This window comes from Anopheles funestus, chromosome 2RL, assembly GCF_943734845.2.
Source record: "Anopheles funestus chromosome 2RL, idAnoFuneDA-416_04, whole genome shotgun sequence".
NCBI lineage: Eukaryota > Metazoa > Arthropoda > Insecta > Diptera > Culicidae > Anopheles > Anopheles funestus.
Window position 1 is genome coordinate 4,291,171 of NC_064598.1, and position 19,197 is coordinate 4,310,367.

General features: G+C 43.0%; 3 protein-coding genes across 3 annotated transcripts in view; 2 read left to right on the plus strand and 1 right to left on the minus strand.

The window, feature by feature from the left end:
• The first annotated feature begins 59 nt into the window (after positions 1-59).
• LOC125765253 (choline dehydrogenase, mitochondrial-like) lies at positions 60-3,179 on the plus strand. Its single transcript, XM_049430183.1, has 3 exons — positions 60-885; positions 969-1,202; positions 1,274-3,179. Exons 1-3 carry the CDS (start codon positions 720-722, stop codon positions 2,752-2,754), a joined length of 1,881 nt encoding a protein of 626 aa, XP_049286140.1. The 5' UTR covers positions 60-719; the 3' UTR covers positions 2,755-3,179.
• Positions 3,180-4,717: 1,538 nt separating this feature from the next.
• Positions 4,718-19,197, plus strand: part of LOC125765361 (zonadhesin) — a 41,448-nt gene continuing 26,968 nt past the window's right edge. The window contains exons 1-2 of the mRNA XM_049430380.1: positions 4,718-4,849; positions 9,793-10,152. Of these exons, the coding sequence (XP_049286337.1) occupies positions 10,063-10,152 (90 nt within the window). The 5' untranslated portion in view covers positions 4,718-4,849; positions 9,793-10,062. The remainder of the gene's footprint in view (positions 4,850-9,792; positions 10,153-19,197) is intronic.
• On the minus strand, positions 16,113-18,038 carry LOC125765362 (uncharacterized). Its single transcript, XM_049430381.1, has 2 exons — positions 16,958-18,038; positions 16,113-16,888 (listed from the first exon to the last, which is right to left on the minus strand). Exons 1-2 carry the CDS (start codon positions 18,036-18,038, stop codon positions 16,614-16,616), a joined length of 1,356 nt encoding a protein of 451 aa, XP_049286338.1. The 3' UTR covers positions 16,113-16,613.

Here is a 19,197-nt window from a genome sequence, read left to right on the forward strand (position 1 = left end):
TAAAAATTAATTAGATTTATGATAAACAAGAAAGTTTTATACACACTAAGCAATAAGAAAGCAGAGTTAATTGAATAACAAAGAAGTATATCGAATGAACGCCAAAAATAAACGATAACAAAATGCAAAACATGTAAGCTTCTGTGTAAAAAAAGGTGTGAATAATCGAATAAGCAAACCAAACAAAGAAGAAAGCGTTATAATAAGAAGAATAGAAAGAGACTTCAAGTATCGTCGAAGCAGTGAGAATGCGAGAGATAGTAACACAGATGAAGCACGATACAACAGCAAAGCGAAAAAGACATTCAGCCAAAGGCGACGTTAAAATGTGGGTCAATTGCGTACTTGACATTTTTTTTGTTTTAATATCACTATCGAAGTGTAATTTTTGGCAGCTCGTTTCGTGTGAAGTAAAAGTATGTGATGGGACAGTACAATCGTGTAAAATGCTCTTCCGTTTCCCAGTCGGTGATCCTTACGCTTTGGTCAGCACAAAATAAGGTCACAACGTACCGAAAACGAAAACAAACGTTAACCGAAGAAATACCTGTTTTCTTCGGCGCGGATCGTGGCGCAAAGTGCTGAAGGGCACGCCAGAGAAAGCAGCAATATGAAGCGAAAGAAGTCGCGGATGCGTGCTCCATCCAGGATTATGGGGAAGAACGGGTCTCGGCTGTGGCCTTCGGTGTTAGTCGGTGTCGATCGTTGCGTGCGTTAGGATGGCCGTGAATGTACGATGGTTGATGGGTTCGGTGCTGCTGGTGTTATGGGCTGGTTGTCTCGTGCAGCACGGTAGTGGCCAGCTGGGTTCTGCTGGCGGTGGTTCGTGGTTGGACAAGTTTAACAAACTGCTCAGCAGATCAAAGACACGTAACGCAACGGAAGGTACGGTCGGAATGTAGGTCGAACATGGGTGTAAGCCACGTGTGTTGATGGTGTTTTCGATGTTTTATTTCTCTACCGCCCAGACAACGAAGTGCTCGATTCGGAGGAGTATGATTTCATCGTGGTTGGTGGTGGAACGGCCGGAATGGTGGTTGCCACCCGGCTGTCGGAGAACCGGAACAGGAAGGTGTTGCTACTGGAGGCCGGCCAGTATGGTACGAAGCTGTTTAACATCCCGATCGGGTTCCAGCTGGCCGTATTGTCCGATGCCTATAACTGGAAGTTCTTGAGCGAACCGCAGCAGAACGCTTGCTGGGGTATGTGTGACAATGTGATCTAGCGGGAGATCTCCAGCGTTGTACGGTGTACTTTGCTTATTCTTCTTTAGGAACGATCGACGGTCGTTGTCCGGTAGACATTGGCAAGGGTGTCGGTGGCAGCACGTTAATCAACGGACTCATCTTTTCCCGTGGCAATCGCGATGACTACGATCGTTGGGCAGCCGCCGGAAACGACGGATGGTCGTACGATGAGGTGCTGCCATATTTCCGTAAGTTTGAAAAATCCATCGGTGAAAAGGTGGACGGTAAGTTTCGTGCCGCAGGTGGTCCACTGCGCGTAGAAAGATCCACCTATCGATCGGAACATGCGCGCATCTACCTGGAGGCAGCGAAAGAGGCCGGATATCAGCTGGTGGACTACAACGGTCGAACCCAGTTTGGAATATCGCCCGTACAGGCAACGATGACGAAGGGACAGCGACTATCAGCCTACAATGCTTATCTGCAGCCTGTCCAGAAGAAACGTACGAACCTAAAAACACTGACCGGTGCATTGGTCACGAAGATTTTGATCGATCCAACTACGAAAGTGACCCAAGGTGTTCGATTCACTAGAAACGGTCAACAGTTTGAGGTTCGTGCCCGTAAAGAAGTGATCCTTTCCAGTGGGGCCATACTTACTCCTCAGCTGTTGATGCTGTCTGGTGTGGGACCACGAGAGCATCTGGAATCGGTCGGCATACCGGTGATCGAAGATCTTCCCGTTGGTGAAACGCTGTACGATCATCTCGGCTTTTCCGGGCTACAGATCGTGATGAATGGTACCGGGTTTTTCGCACCCGGCGACATACCAACGTTCGAGAATTTCTACGAGTATCTCAAGGGCAAGGGCGTACTTACGGTGCCGGCTGCAGTCGAACTCGTCACCTATCCAAATCTAACCCTCGCCGGACGTCGTGGACCAACGCTTGAGCTGACGAATCTGATCAGTTCGTTTGCAGTGGACAAGGGTACCACGGCGAAGAACAGTGTGCGGATGCGAGACGACATCTACGAAGCTGTTTATCGACCGCTCGAGACCCAGAACCACTTCACGATCATTGTGCAGAACCTACACCCACTGTCCAGGGGCACGGTGCGTCTGCGTAGTGCCAAACCTTCCGATGCACCCGTCGTCGATCCGAACTATCTGTCCGAGGAGCTGGACGTGGATGTGGTGCTCGAAGGCATACGTGAGGTGCAGCGCGTGCTTGAGACGGAGGAGATGCGGCGCTACGGGGCGACCGTGTGGGCTGCACCACTCCCTAACTGTGTGCAGCACGAGCGAGATTCCGACGACTACTGGCGTTGTGCCGTGCGTACCGTGTCGTTCTCGCTGACCCACTTCACGTCCAGCTGCAAAATGGGGCCACCGACGGACGATGATGCGGTCGTTGGCCCCGACCTGCGGGTGTACGGTGTGGAGAATTTGCGCGTTGTCGACGCGAGTATCATCCCGGAACCGGTTTCCGCGCATCCGATGGCAGCCGTCTATATGGTTGCGGAAAAGGCAGCCAATCTGATCGCACACCAGCACGCTGACGATTGATCTTTCGGGCGCTCGACGTGCCGAAGGTAGCGGATGAATGGATTGGGAAGACTTTCACAGCGGTTTCGCGACTCGGCGATGGCCGTGTCGTAATGAGCGAGAGCGATGAGTTCGACCGGATGCTGGTCGATTATCACATCGATCGGCTGGATGGTGGCGGCGTTCAGGAAGGATGCTGCGGTTTATTAGGTTAGGGCGAAACACATCGATCGATAATAAATTAACATTAATTTATACAAACTTGTGTAATGGGCGCCGTTCCAGATGGACATTTTGCTTTACGGGAAGATTGTGTGGAACCACATCTGGAACAAAGATCGTTGTTAAGATTGTTTTAATGGAGCGAAGTCTATATTTGGAAAAGTCCAACCTTGTTCTGATGATTGTTAGGCGATGAGTTAAATTATTTATTTAAGCTTTCTTGTAAACTTCGATTTTTATTTTAAATGGAAACATAAGGAGACGAAGGGTAAAGTAAATAAAGAAAACAATACTATTATATTAAAAAAATAAAAACAAATAACCAAAATAAGGTTTAAGAAATATATTTCTAATTCATTTTATTGGGTTTGAAATTTTAAATAGATTATTTTTATAGTTGTGTGACATTGTACTAATTGCATAACAAAGATTAATCTGTTACATTAGGCATTTCTAAGCAAAATTAAATTAATTTTCATCGATGTTGACTCAACATCAAAAGCACTTGCTGAACTTTGCTTTCATGTGACAGTGTAACACACGTGTTTCAAATGATGAAATCTGGGAATTAACAGTTGGAATCAATTAATCTCGTGTTGAATAGTACGAGGTCACAATGTGATTGTGTTAAAAGCTTTTCATGAACAAAGAATCAAAAACGTTTAATGTCAGCCGTAACTCCACGCCCTTTGCATGTAAGAAATTTAAGAACAAACAATTTAGTGATAACGGGAAACCAACCATTGGAACATCTTCTCCCAAAAACGCACCACAAACCAAGGACGAGAAAGCAATTGTCGTTACCCTCGCCCTAAACCCCCATCGAAAGGACGTCTTCATGCCGGTCGATGTCAACTACGAGTGGCCTCGGATGGACGGGTGTTAATTATGTTTCTCCCATCCCGACACCCTGGGGGCATCAAGAACGCCCGTACATACCATCTCTCATTACCTTAATGTCAGACGGTTTATTAGAAGCCTTGGCGGCGAATGACTTTACACGACCGCGGTAGCTACCGGCCGGGGCACCCACCTAACGCGGTCGCACATGGCGTGGAATGTTGAACGGGCGCATTTCCTTAGCCAGTCACGCGGAGCAAATCAAGCGAGAAAATCAAAACAAACAACCGAACCGTGCACCGTGAGAGATGCTGCTGAAGGGTACGGCATGCTTTTAATCTGGTCACTCACTACTATCCGTGAGAGCGCGGATGGATTTCAACCAGAAGGGGAAGTTTGAAAGCTTACGTAAAGGGGATGAAAAGCTCAACGTAACTCACAGCTATGAGTGCTTCATAGTATACACTTTTGGGGGAGTTATAAAATGGTTTTGTTTTGAGCACCGTTAAAAAGAAATTAATTAACAATTAACGAAAATTCATAGGAAGGCTTCATGTGTTAACTGCAATATAGTGTGTTTGAAGCATCGTCTCTCTGAAAAGTAAGTTGTCTGTAATGATCGATTTCTTCAAGATAAACAAGTAAAATTTAAAACGCGTTTTGTTAATGTAGCTTTTTGAAGTTGTTAATTTTAATTTTTTTAGCATTTTAATTCCATTCGTAAATAGTTGGTCGTTCCTTCTACTTTATTTTACCCAATTTATGCGATAGTTACTAGTTACACGAGCGTTCTTTAATGATGTTCTTATTATACAGTGAGCACCTAGTAAAAGCTTTCGCTTCACTCATCCCCGATCGTCAGCGAACGACCGTACCACCTCCAATAGTGCGACCCGCACCGAAGCCTAGTGACGAAGCATCGACCAGGTAAACGGTGGCGAACCACAGCTTCATCAGTACGATTCAAATCTCGCCCCAAAGCAGTCGCACTAGACAGCACCGGTACTTGTCTGTTCCGTGCGCATAACCCTACCGGACAAGTCGCATCGTTCGTGTAAGTGCATCTTCTCTGTGGCGTGGGAACGCGTTGCATGATACTATCGTGCAGTAGTAGTGTGGTGCGGTTTTCAGCGAAGTGGAAAAAGTAACAGGAACGAACGAATCGATTAGTGGCCGCAGACGGGCAGCGTTTAGAACTGAAGATGGATTGCGAGCGTGATATTTAAGAGAAAATAGTGCACCGGTGCCAGTGCATGGTTTGACTACTGGAGGAGAGAAAAAAAGATGGCTACGTGCTACGCTAAGGCGTGTGAAAACGAGCCGCTGTATGTGTGTGTGGGGGTTGGGTGTCGAATTGACGAAGCTACTAAAGTGCGCGGCTAATGCATAGTAGGTGTGCAGATGGATGCTACCATCGCTTCGTGTTTTGCCGCTTTGTTCGATTGAAAACGTTCAAGACGCTTGTTGGTTAGTTGCGGCAACGATCTGTCAACCAGCATATCGTTACACCACCCCATGTTGGGTGGTGGTGTTATTTGAGGCGGGTACCTAACTGCAGACAGATGAAGATGACAAAAGGAATCCAACATGAAGGTTCAACTGTTTATAAATTGGGCAATAGTAATCGTTTGGACATTTGGCGTTTGTGAAGAGCGTTGTACCACTGATGATAAATGTGTTTGTGAAAGATATGAAAAATTGAATCATAGTATTATGATCTAAACCGAAAGGAATTGTATTAAAATGTGGTAGTTAATTATCGAGCAGTATATATTTCCCACATTTGCAGGGCTCGTAATCATAATCATCACCTTCTGTGTACAGAAGAAATCGTGCGTTCGTCTAGGATGATTCGATCAGACAAATTGTGATCACACGTCCCCAAACGCCTTCGTAAAGCGATACGGGGATGTTTTTGCGTTTGACATATTGCAAGTTATCGGCATCTGGTAGAATCATCATAACTTAACAGCAATTTATGACACCTCCTTGGGCGACGAGGAGATCCAGCTGCACCCTCTTCCACCCGTCAACGCCTACAACACCCCTCCCAGCGGGTCGTACCGGTCGAGTGCCATGTGATTAATGTGAAGTTTTTTCCTTTATTATTTATTAATAAATTTCGATCCACCTCTCAAGGTCAACCGGGCTTCAGGTGTGGCCCGATCGATGATTCAAACTTTGGTTGGGAGCACTTCTTGGCTTTTGCATCAGAACTACACCCAACTTTTGCATGCCAACTTCGGTATTATTACGATAGGGGAAGAATTGAAAAATACGAGAACACATTCCCGTTGTTTTTAGCTCCTTACTGCTCATGTTCCGATAATGATGATCCCATGATGAATGAAGTTCTGATGCGTAATGAACGTTGCGTAGTTTATCGCTTTACGAGAGGAGCGGCACAAAAGTACTTCATCAAAAGTAAAAGTAACTACCGGTTGAACTGTATCTTTGATTTGGTTTTATTGAGTGACCTTGTTTCACCCAACGGGTGCCACCTTAACGCATCGGAAAGACTGCCAAGTTTTCACGCAAAGGTTTGCCGACAATGGAAGGCGTGTACAGGGATTGAAAATAAACATTGTCAATATAAATACAAGCCACAATGCAGATAAAACTACATGCCAATTACGCAATTTGGGTCACCCATTACGCAACCGTGCCCTCTGGGAACTCGATCAAGCCGACTGCTGAGGAGAGAAGTAATGGTTTACAATTCAGACCGTTACATGTTATAATATTGACAGTGGAAAATAAACTTTCATATTTTATAGTGCAAAAAAGTGTAACAAGACATGACTTCCAAATCGTCATACAATATAAACACGAATCTTAAAAAATCACTCGTGATCGATGGTCATCTGTCTAAGTAAAAAGCTGCGACAAAACTGTAACCTTCAAACATCCAGTAGCAGTAGTGTTTTTTTCCCTCTTCGTCAAAAGGATTACTTCTCCTTCGTTTCCTTAAAAAGGGTACAAAATTGTAACAAGCCATAGGTTAATGGTTAATGGATTCATCACTCTTCACGGATCTGTTCATGCAGGTCTTTATAGGGGAGACCTAGAGCTACGATGCGCTTGGTGCGTCCTCTAAAGTCATAAAGCAACGAAGTGATCATCAGCATGAAGTCGCTCGTTGACATCTATTCCTTCTACAGCATTATTGAGTGTGACAGGTGGCTTTTGCCACCTAATATCAAAGCACCTGTAAGTCGTTCATTGAAGTCAGAATAGAGAGCTAGCTTTTTTGTTGTGGTAACATGCGCTAATTATGAGCTTTTAACGCATCGCGTCCTATTAAACACGAATTATAAATTTTGTGCAAAATTGACTCAGGCATTAATGTGCAAAAAAAAGGGAGAAAAATGGTTACCCTTTGCAGTAGAAAAGTAGTAGAAAGCTGAACCCTCAGCGGAGGTCTCAATCAAGAGGCGCACAAAGAAATAATTCTCTTAATTGAACACACATTACAACAGCAGCATTGATGACCTTGATCAGTGCAAACCAACCAGTTGCTACATTCGCAACATCCTCTTTATCTCACAATCTCATTACTCGATTAATGCATCCAACAAAAGTTGAATGTAAATGAGGCATGTAAAGAGCAGTTGTATTGCATGAAGATGTCATTCATTTTTGTTGCACTTGAACCGAAGCTGTGAAAGCAAATTCTAATCGGATCGGTTTTTTTCTACTCTTGTCTGATTATTAACTAAAGATTAGATCCTTTATAGTTGAAAAATTTGCATTAAGGTGACAAGAAATATTTAACTCTATGGAGGGAGAACGTCATTAGTTTGCACCACCGGCCAGATTGGTCATTCGGCGTATACTTGATGGGATTGCTCGTAACTTCATCGTAACAATGCGTGAACTTCAAACCATGACCGGAATAAGTGTGTGCGTAGGCAGATAAAGATTAAAGAAGCGACTCGAGACTCGTTACAGAGTGGTGTAATCCTTGTAGTGAAGTTTCTTCAGAAAGGCCATCATTTAATCCTTCTAGAATAATCACATCACCCCCACACCGGCAGCTCGTTAGGGTTAAATTGAAATTAATGAAAAGCTAATGATAGTGCACATGATAGTGACGACCGGTTGCGTGGGATCATAAGTAGAAGGAAATCGTTAAGATCGAAATTATCTCCAATCAGAACGATGCACAGCTTCTGACCTTCGTCGCTGGCAAATGTCAACGATGCTCGGTTCGGTGATGAGATGGTGCTGGATTTTCGGTACCTTCCGTTCGTACGTACGACTTCCGTGTGAAGGTCTGCCGTTTGGTTGGGTGACTGCTATCTGTAAGGTGGCATCTGCCACCATTGAACTCACGAGAAACGAGCGGAAAGTTCGCCTAGGGCCAGCCACTACTAATTCCATCATTCAGCGATATCTGATTTCATTCACCGGCAAGAAGGGCCTGTTGCGTTTGCGTTTCGAATGGGAGATGTTTCGGTTCGGCAGCTGTGACTAACCCCGGTCGACCCTCCCCGAGAACTGGTGGTTAGCTTAAGATTAATTATCGCGCAATGCGTGCTGCGTGGTGTATGCGCCGGCCTACCAGTACACATCGATCTAGCGGGGCACAATTGTTTTGGCGATGGAAAAAGATGCTTTGCCGGTGTGTGTTTGGTTGCGATTGAGTAGTGCCGAGCAAAGATGTTTCTTGTTGCAGTATTGCCAGTGCTTTCGTCATGCCCTTGCCCACACGATGATGTCCTTCGGCGTCCATAGAAACGGCCAAATGATGAACCGTTTCGTGACGGGAGGATTGTTTAGCCGAAGAGAAGTACTACACATTTCCAAATCGTTGCTTTTTGTTTTCTTTCTCGCTTTTCCTCGTACCGCCCGTCATACAGCGCCATTTATCGGTACGCAAATAGGCGTTTAAAGATAGTTTAAACCTGTTGAGGTTTCACCATACATGTGGACGAGTCGCCTTTCCGTCCACTGCTCGACAATGTGATGCCCTTGGGTATAATTTCCGATGCGAGATGTCAGGCCTGATACAGTTGTGAAATGGATGGATTGCCGACCGAAATAGGATGTTTGATTGGGTACAATAATATTCGTTTACATTGCGTTATGGAGTGTTTGTTTTAAGACACCGCACGCAGCACGCACAAGGTTGTTATGTTGCGGAGTAACCATTTTTCTGTACGCAAAAAGAACGAATCTTCGTAATCCGTTTGGAGAAACTTGCTTCTTTTCCTGTTTACCGTGTCAGTCACACCTTAAGCGGATTGGGCTTAAGTAATTGAATGATTTAACTGATTCCGACTGAAGCAAACGATGTGATAATCCCATTAGAACAGGTTATTAAACAAGGAACGTGTACTGTGTTTTGCTTCTCGCTTTCACTACGCAGAAGCATCCACCGACGTAAGGAAGGAGTTCGATCGGAACAATCAGTAACAAAATCCGCTTGAATGCTCATATTCTGTACCGTTCGAAGAAGGCACTATCATTATCCTTCAGGCCGTTGTGATTGCGTAAACACGGTGGAAGTAAGCGGCACTTAGCCACTGTTAATCCTCGCAACCTTTCCATTCCCTACCCCTTAGTTTTACCCACTAAATACTATGATTTGTGACTATGAAATTGAGCGGAGGTTTTTCTTTTTTTTTTGTTGCTCATTGTGTGCCCGATGATGATCCGTTTGATCTTGCCACTTTGCAGTACGTCTCGGTCGGCGTGACCTTCGCGTAGTCGCAAATAATAGCGAGAGAGTAGCTACCGCTAAAGCGAAAACAGAAGATGAGGCTGAATACCGTCTGGTTATAGATAGCAAACTGATCGACTGATCGCGAAGCTCTCACGCACAATCACGATCGCGATGCGTGCCGATCCGTTTGGCACGACGGCGAACCCTAAATGTCAGCGTGGTGTAATCGAGCTCAAATGGAGAAGATCCTTTTTGAGTGTGGTGTACAGAGTAGATAGCGAGGGTGCCGTTGAGTTAGGTTCTAAATTCCTTTTTTATATCTGAAACAGGAACTGCAGCATCCGGCATCGACTTCGTCCCCCCAAACCAGCGCTCGACAACGTGACAATATTCCGTGTCACTAAGTGATGACTTGAGTGCAATATTCGGAACCATTGGCAACAGTTGACCTGAATAGTTGTGGTACGGTCGAGACTGATTCTGGCAGTGAATGTGAATGTGCACGAACGTCTGTGATCGCGTAGTGAACCGTACGACATTAAAGATCTGCTTGGAACTAGAAGTTTCCCATTAGCAACAGGAAAATCCTTGGAGAGAAGATGGGAACGCAACAAAGATTGCGTACTTTTGCGTCCTTCGCACTACTGACGTTCCTGGGACTAACGTTGGCGCAGGATGATTCGTCGCAGGTAAGTTAACCATTAGGGGATTCCATATTTTAAATGCTTTTTTCCACACCAAAGCCATTTAGTTATGAATTTATTATTTGCCAACCAATATTACTGCGTGATGACGCGTCCATGGAGGGAACAATCGTTTAAGTGCACTTTCTCAATCATTTCCATCGAAAAAGTTGATTCAATGTAGACAAAATGAATCTAGTACCGGAACCTAACTCACTCGAATGACTGCTGCTGGAGAAGTTTCGTTGGACGGAAATGTCAGCGATAGAATAATTTATGCTCCGTTTCGATGCCCTTCCGCTGATGATGGTTGATGTGCCACAACGTTTGTGCGGCCTTGGTGGTCGTATCGCGCACCTAACTGCTAACTGGCATTGTGCGATTGCACCGTCGTCAACCGCACACATCTGAAGGGCGAAAGTCGTCGAGACGCACCGCGTAAGAATGCAGGACGCATTTCGCAGTTTATTGTTGATCGGTATCGGCGTTGAAATCTTGAATGTCAGATCGGAAATCGATCGTTATTTGGTGGTAGGCGTACAGCATAAATCATGCTTACGGTGATGGTGTTTGCGATTGCATAATGTGACCGATCGATTTGATTGATCGATGGGGCAGTCGGTTCCGTTTTCTGGAGACCGGTGTGCGTACTCGTAACTCGGTTTGCTTCGCAAGCTCTCGGTTATTTGCGGTTTGCTCGTTTGAAGGTTGTTTAGTGTGGCACGTGGTGTCATCTTGTGGTTTGCAAAACTGTTGCAACTGCATTTGTGATTATCTGATCAAGGCCGAGAAGTGTGAAAACTCATTGCTTGTCACTTTTACTGAAAATTGTGGATAAAACAGAAATGATTGAAAGAACGAAAAAGATTAACTCTTATTCAAAGGAAAATCCACTTACGAAAGATCTTTACTTTGTATTAACAAATAGTTCGCAACGTCAATCATCCTAACAGAGTTAATCATTTTCGCAACCATCAGAAACGTTATCTAGTGAAGAAATGTTATAAACTTGCCTAAGCTTCGAACGTCGAACGCACAACCAATCAAACCGAAAACGATCGACTTGAACTAACTGCATCATGAATATTCAACGCCAAAGCCAAACCTTACGAAAATGTTTGTAAATTTGATGATGCTTATACTCGTACCGTTAACGCCCTTAATTGCACCATACCGTGGTGCGTTTTGACGGTACAAACAACCAAGCTAGCCAACCAATAGCCTCGACTGGTTATCATCTCTAGTGTTTTCTAACCTTTTGCACCTTGTTTCGATTGGGATGATATTTTATTGATTTCGGAGCACGAGTCGCCATGTAAAAACACATACAGTCACACACGCATCGTCGGTCGGTTCGAACACGCACAATAAAGAAAGCCTGGACACATATCTTGAAAATCAAGTTTTTCACCTTTTGGAGCGGCCCGGTACGATCGAGTCCCTGACCTGATCTTGTGAATGAATGTGCAGCAGTGACGACCCCAGCATACATGCGCGGTGAAGAGTGCAACATAATGTTCGTGTCCCGAATTCGTTGCCTTAGTGTTGCCCCCCGGGTGAAGAACCGATGATCAACCAACCGGCCAACCGATGACACCGCAGCGAGAGAGACCTTTCAAGACCTTTCTTTTCCCGCCGTGGCCCTAGGGCGAGTGTAAAAGATCTATCTTCGAATGCAGTTTTATGTGGTGCCGGTCGGGATGAAACCGGTTGGTTCATTTGTCGACCAATGTCAACGTGCGATCTGATCAACCAATCGATTGTGGGCCCAAAAGATGCAAACACTCGCACCCCCTCGACGTCTGAGTGTGTCTGGCAAAAAGGGTGAAGTACTACAATCAGCGACTTTTGCGTCGGTTGTGCAAAGTTTTTGCGTCAAACGACTGGAATGTGATCCACGGATAGCTAACATTCGGTGAGACATTGTCATGGGATTTTCTTTCGGGTTTTATTAAAACCTTGTGGTTTATGGGGTGATTCCCTCCGCTCGACACTATCTTGACTGTCTAGGTGTGATCATTATGCTGTGTATGTTGAATCATTACCAGATGTCCTGAGCGCGGGATGGTCAACAATGTTTTTTTAAACGAAAACGAATGCCATATCATGATTCATAGAGTAACGCAAAGACTTTCAAACGACTTTCATCTTCTTGGACACAAGATACGAACCCGCCTGAAAGAATTTATGAGGTGACTTATGTGGTGATCGTGTCTCTACGACACAGTTCACTCCGTCCGTAGCGAGTCACTCGTTTCAACTGCCATTTTATCGTCGTTTTAAAGTACGGGAACTTGTTTGCGTTAATGTTTGAGATAAATTTGATCTAGCATCGTAAAATGACAACTTGCGCCGGGTTTCTCGCGCCAAATCGAAGGTGTTTGTTTGACTGCGTTAAAAAGGTGCGGCGGTGCGTTACGGCGGGAGAGCATGAGCGCTTAGTGTCATCCAACGCAAGGTCAGAAGATCGGACTGCATGGATGGTTGTTAGACCGCCAAGGGCTTCGCGTTCTCATATGCAAACACGGTACGGCACGGTTCGTTGGTGTTGATACCATTTTCGGATTCGATCCCGACACATACGTGGGTTTGCTGTGTACGGACGCCTCCAATGGCTCGTGGGTTACGGCGCCAGTATCGCTGGAATGACCATGTCCGGGAGACAACTTGCACATATGACTCATATACTTGCCGTAGCCTTAATAACTTCAATAGCAATAGAACAATTTTCCACGGAACAATATCAAATGGACAAATGGAGGTTTTCTTCATTATTATCTGTACCGCAGTACTTCACCAATATCGCCCAAAAATGTATTCGTGGGCGTTAAAGCGGAGGAAAAATGAACGTTTCCAACAAATTACTTCGTGTCGGTGGAACTAAATGAGTTCATTTGCACGCAGAAACTGCGAAACTGTCTCGGAGAAGGAAAGAAGAGGAAAATGTAGCAAAGGAGTTTTGTTTTCGATACTCCGAACCAACAGTTCGGTAGAGACAGTTGAATAATTTTACATAAGACGGCGTGTGAATTGCGTGCCGTGTGGAATTGGGTGCTTTATTGTGTGTGTTGTCGTGGGCTTTCGGTATGGGTTTTCTGCCCGAAACGTGACAGAGTAACGCCTTCGGACAGTACTGTGGTCTAGTTAGTTGTTTTAGTACGGTGGTGAGAAAATTATGAGCAGTAAACGAAAGTGAGTGCGTGACCGACAAGAAATGGTTGCATCCTGGGGGATGCAATTACGATAATCAAATTGTAAAACTACGGTGCAGACAACTTAATCGCTACAAATCATTAGCTTCAGGCGAATGTTGCTATTCTAAAACAAGAGATTTACACTTATTGTTTTATGATACGCTTACTCGGTTATTAATCTTTCAATGTAGTGTAAAAACTAGAAGCTAAGCATAAAAATGAAATAGGGATAATTAATTCACCAGACAGGTCATCAAACTTTCAAGAACCATTTGTCCAGACAGGGAAATGTATTTATGAAGTCATTAAACCAAGTGCAAACAGTATCCTCTCGGTGCAGCGTAGACATTTCTCGATGAGTGACGTGGAGTATTTATTTACGAGAACAATGCAGCTCGTTGCAATGATGGCAGAAAGTAAATATTGACACGAAACTCTCATTTGTTAGCAAACTGCACATTCTCATCTTGCGCTTCTTAATATTTTTTAATTTTCGTTTAAAACTCAGGAAATAAAATGTATAAACAATATAACGAGAACATCATTAAACTAAATCAAATAAAATTACGTAAAACATCATTTTTAGAATAGAAAGTATTTAAAAAAATGATCACTGAATGTTTGTTGATGATTTCGCTTATTTCGAAAAATAACACTTTAAAATGATCTTATAAAATCACAACAAGCAGCGGGCGGGATAAACCATTCGAATTGAGGAAACAATTTTGAGCACGCTTTCAATCAACCCAATCAACCCAAACTTCCAATTGAATTTGCCATCCCCAACGGATGAAAGACATCACCAGTGGTGCTTCGTTGGTGGCACACGCTGCCTTAAAGTGGCATTTAATGGCACTGGCTTCCAGATGGACCCATCCATCCGGCTCGTTTGATCGTGCCAGAAAGGGGGGAAATACGGAATCCCTCCCGAGCTAGCAGCGAATGGGCCCTTGCTCATCGATAAAGGCAGGCGATCAAGATCGAAGTCGTTGCTATCGGCGCATCACGGGCACATTTATTTTTATGCAACCGCGTTTTTTTCTGTGCTTTTTTGGTACAACACAACAACACCACAACACCACAGGTAGTGGTTTCGAATGGTGAAGCTGCCACGAAGAAGGAAGCAACTCGTTAAAGGCCAGGATGAAGCAGTTTGGTAAATTACGATCTCACGATCTCATCCAGTAGCTAGGGTGGGTGCCATTTTGCTAGTGAAACGGGCGAACGAGGGGAGTGACTCGACGGTGTGTATGAGCGCGTTTTGGTATAACAATATTTTCCTAAATTGTCCGATTTTTTAAATTAAAGAAAAGCTCTAACGAGCTCGTGGGGCGGTATAAATAGTTTCCACAAGATCGGTTTTGAAGATTAATCAAACAACACACACTCGCGTCGAATATTCGGCTGTGGATCGCGCATCGAGTGAGTGTTTTATTTCCCTTGTACGGGGATTGTGCCATTCCCATGCGAATAGTGTGAGTCGTGCGTAAAGAGCGTCACATTACACTGCACAACAATGTTTTGCCATGTTTCGTCTCGCAAAAGCCGCAGTTCGCGATCTTGCTTTGCGATAGCAACGATAGACACGTTACACGATTTGTGCAAATTGACTGATTTTGACATGATCCCTCCGTGTATGCGAGCAGCCGGATCGATCGAACGGTTGAATAAAGTCATTATTATTGCCTGTGCTTGACGGGCGGGCTGATCATCAGGCATGTACAATAGGCAAATTTGCTTATCATTCAGCTCGCACCACCAGGTGCTTTCTTACAAAAGGCATTCGTGAAAAAAAGGAAGGAGAAAAAGAGGAGGTACCCGCGAAATTTTCATTGATCCTAACACAACCGAGGCGGGAGTGTCCTGTGGATTTTGTGAGTGAACGATAGGAGTTTCGTACCATTTCGCCCCTCGACGTTAGTCTGCGCAATATGGATGCTGGAAAAGTGATTAAATAATCGATGCATTTTAATGAAACATCTCGCACAGACCTGTTCCGAGTCGAATAGTGTTCCGAGTACTCAACCCGCTGACGTTCATCACTATCACACCCATCGTTTTGCGCCGTGAGAACTGAATAGAAATGAGCTTTTAATTAGTGGAGAGCGCTAAACCACGCTTATCAAATGATCTACAGTAACAGCATTCGACGGTGGATGTGTTCGGTTGTTTGGAGAACAGGTTCAAGAATGCACCGAACGGGTTACACTAACCAGGAAATTATTAAACCTGGTTGCACATTAGCACACAAACCATCACAAAACTGCGGAGTACGATTTGTATCTGTTTCCTTCCCTAGAAATCAGATAAACGAAAAAAGGAACCAAACATTAGAGATGTGCAAAGTGAGTAAGAGTGAGATAGTCGGGGGCAGTACGGGCTTCGAACGACGAAAATCCGTTCGACGCTCACGAGGAAATGAACAGGACGGCATGTACCTGCCAATGTTTCAATGTCATTTATATCTACGATCAAAGGGTTGACAGATTCATGGGTAATAGGAATTTTAAATTTTATGCCGTTACTGATGTATTTGGCCTTAATGTTAATTTACTCAATGCAACAAAAAACACAAATAAATTCAATTAAACTTACATTTTACTTTTTGAAAGTGTTTATTAACGTTCATTGAAAATTAAAATTGCGAAATTTATTGAAAAAAATCCATTGCCAAACACATTCGTTTAAAATCCGCAGCTCAAAACCTCGCGGATTTCTCTCCATACAAACGGGAACGTTCGAATCCGCCAGGCCCAGTTCATTCTTCTCGCGCGAGTTAACAAACACGGGGGTTGGGGTTGGATTCGGATTCCTCGGACAGAGTAACGTTGTTGTTTAAGAGCTGAACTGAGAGTGAATGTATTTCTAAATTTCGTCCTTAAATATAATAAACTATTTCTATTTCACAATATGAGGAAGCAGGATGGAAGGGTTAATGATTCGTTGTTTCGCTGCTTGCTTGATGGTGGCTTGGAGTACCTGATGTTAGACGGTTTATCAGGGAATTCCAATACGGGTCTAGGGATGCATGTATCTGAATAGCCAGGATACAGATGACCAGGTAAAGGTGCATGGCGATAGTTGGTGAATTGTTTTACAACAGTATGCTGGCTGGATGTGAAGGACATTTTAGGCTGTTGATGTCTGGATGATGTTCATGTCTTGCACCTGAACGGATGTTTATGTATCTGTAGCCTATTCTTCAGGTAGATATCATAGGAAAGGGTACATCCGGTGGAAGGGTTGTGGCGACGAGCGTTAACTTGCCCCTCCTTAAATTTGAGGCTCCGTCCGAAAAACTTCCATAATAGTTGGCGGGTGAAAGTTTTCAACGTTGGGTTCACTATCTTGGGATTTCGATGATGCAGTTCTAGGTGTTGGTTTTTCATGGATGTTTATGATTGTTCTTTTCCGCATCTTTGTAGTGAAGTATATACAGATAACGATCATCAGCATTATTGGTGTACTTACTAAGCTGGTAATAGACCATCCGGTCCAAGTGAAGCTCTTGGATTCTAATCGAATTTGGTGCATCTCGTTTCTGAGTTCTGTATGTATTGAGTGTAGATGTTCAAGACTGAGGTTAAGAACGTTGTTTTGCGACGTGACGTTTATACCGTAGATAGGAAGATTCAACGGTGATCCATGTAGTTCAGTTTTGTTGCTCGAAATCTCTTCCTCATTCAGGAATATGTTGCATGATTCGTATGATAGGAGAAACGAGCCTGTCAGGTTTCTCCTTTTTAGACCGCATGTGGTTTTAATTGTGAACTCCACTGCTGAGTTGATCAAAATGTGAGCCATGTCTAGATGAATGATTTCGATCATTGCTGGGTTCGCTATGAAGTCACATACTGCTGGTTGTCCTCGTAAAAGAGCTGGGACGCATTTACCGTTGTCTTCTTGCAACTCTTTTGAATCGTAGATATTCTTGTCGACGTTTGGTACAATGAAGAATTGGGATTGTAGGGAAAGGTAAAACTTTTTGGGAACATCGATTTTCTTATTCTTATTCGTTACACCATACAATTCAATTTTTTTGTATACATCGTTTGTTAGTTTTGGACAACTTATTATGAATAACATTTCATCCTTGTTAGTAGCTATTTTTGTACTCGTATATGATAAGGCTTCAGAGATTGTTTGAATCGGAATATTTTGTTCTTTTATGTCATTAATTAATAAGTCTATTTCATTTCTATTCAATATGCGAGGATTCGTTATACCTAATTTTGCTAGAGCAATGCTGTCTGTAACTAGACTTAATTTTTCTGATAAGTATTTGAGGTTTAGGAGAATGTTGAGAGAATAGAAATCTATTGAGGAATCTCGCGAAAGTCTAAGTGCTTCTTTGATTTGTTTCAGTGTATCTGTTAGTTGAAACGTAAGATCATTATTTATTTTAACTTGAGCATTATTATTAATTATCAATTCGTTTAGTGTGGAATTAATCAGACGCAAATCATTGGCATCTGGACTTCCTGCTATGAATTTCCAAGCGGCTCCTATTGAGTCCCATCTTTTAGTTCTATGAATTGGGAAAGTATTTTTTAACATTTCGTATGCATTTCGAAATTCTTGTTCAATCATTGTTGAGAATTGGGTTTCTTCTAGGGTTCTGAATTCAACCGATAGGATCTTAATTTCGCTCTGTATGTTTGAAACATTGAAATGATGGATATAATAGTTATTACCCATTGCTACTCTCGCGTCGCCCCTGTTAAATGCCAATATAGGTATGTTATCCAAGTTAGATAATGTAATGTTTTGGCCATAGCTGCAACGTAGGCACCTGTGAGAATATATTTATAAAGGTTTAAGTTTTATATCGCTCATATGGATCCTCTTTCCTTCTTTTGTTAAAACGGTGGTTCTATTAACCTTCTCTATTTCTATCTTTTTAAACGGTTTTGCTTGTTTGAGCCTTCTTTTTGTTTTCATGTACGCTTGAGATGTGTTAGCTATGTTTTCTGTTTTTCGATTCTTGTTATGGTACTTAGTATCTTTATCTTGCTTTATCTTCAAATTGGTTTGAACTTTTTTTAAGATTGAAGGTGTGTTGTCGGTGGGTGTTATAATTTCGATAGGAGTGAATGTAGTACAAGAATGTATAGAATTATTGTATTTGTGAACTGCCATCGTAACTAAATCTAAAACGGATTTGTAAGGATGTTCAGATTTTGTGATACGATATATTTCAAGCAAAGTTGAATGGAATCTTTCTACTACACCATTCATTTCGCTTCTTCCAGTAGCTGTTAGGTAAGGGTTGATTTTACAGATTTTAAAGAATTCTGTAATTTCCCGTGAATTAAAAGATTTTTCTCCATCTAAGACAATGCTTTCGGGAGGTTTATGTTTTAGTATTACTTCTCTCAACGCTGGTAATACATCAACAACGGCTCTGGAGTCAATTTTTACTACTTGTGCATATTTCGAAAATTTATCTACACAAGTTAAAAAGTAATGTTTTTCCAAGAAAAGTATGTCGATGTGTAATATTTGAAATGGTGTGTTTGGCAAAGGAGTTTTTTGCATTGGCGGTACTATTGGGCTTCTATCATACTTGCATTCATTACAAGTACGACAAGACCGTATGAAATATTTAATTTTGGCAGACATTTTTGGGAAATAATACTGTTTAATAATTTGTGCTTTGTTTTCTTCGCATCCTCTATGTGCTCTATCATGTTCTCTAATTATTATATCCTGCTGGTCGTTTTCATTTTCTACATCTTGTAGTAACGTTTGGGTAAAACGAATTTTCAGCATGTTTTGTCTTCCATAGTTTTGCCTGTATACTTCCTGTATTTTTCCCATTAGTGATTCACTTGTGAATAAGCCATTTAGTTTTGCA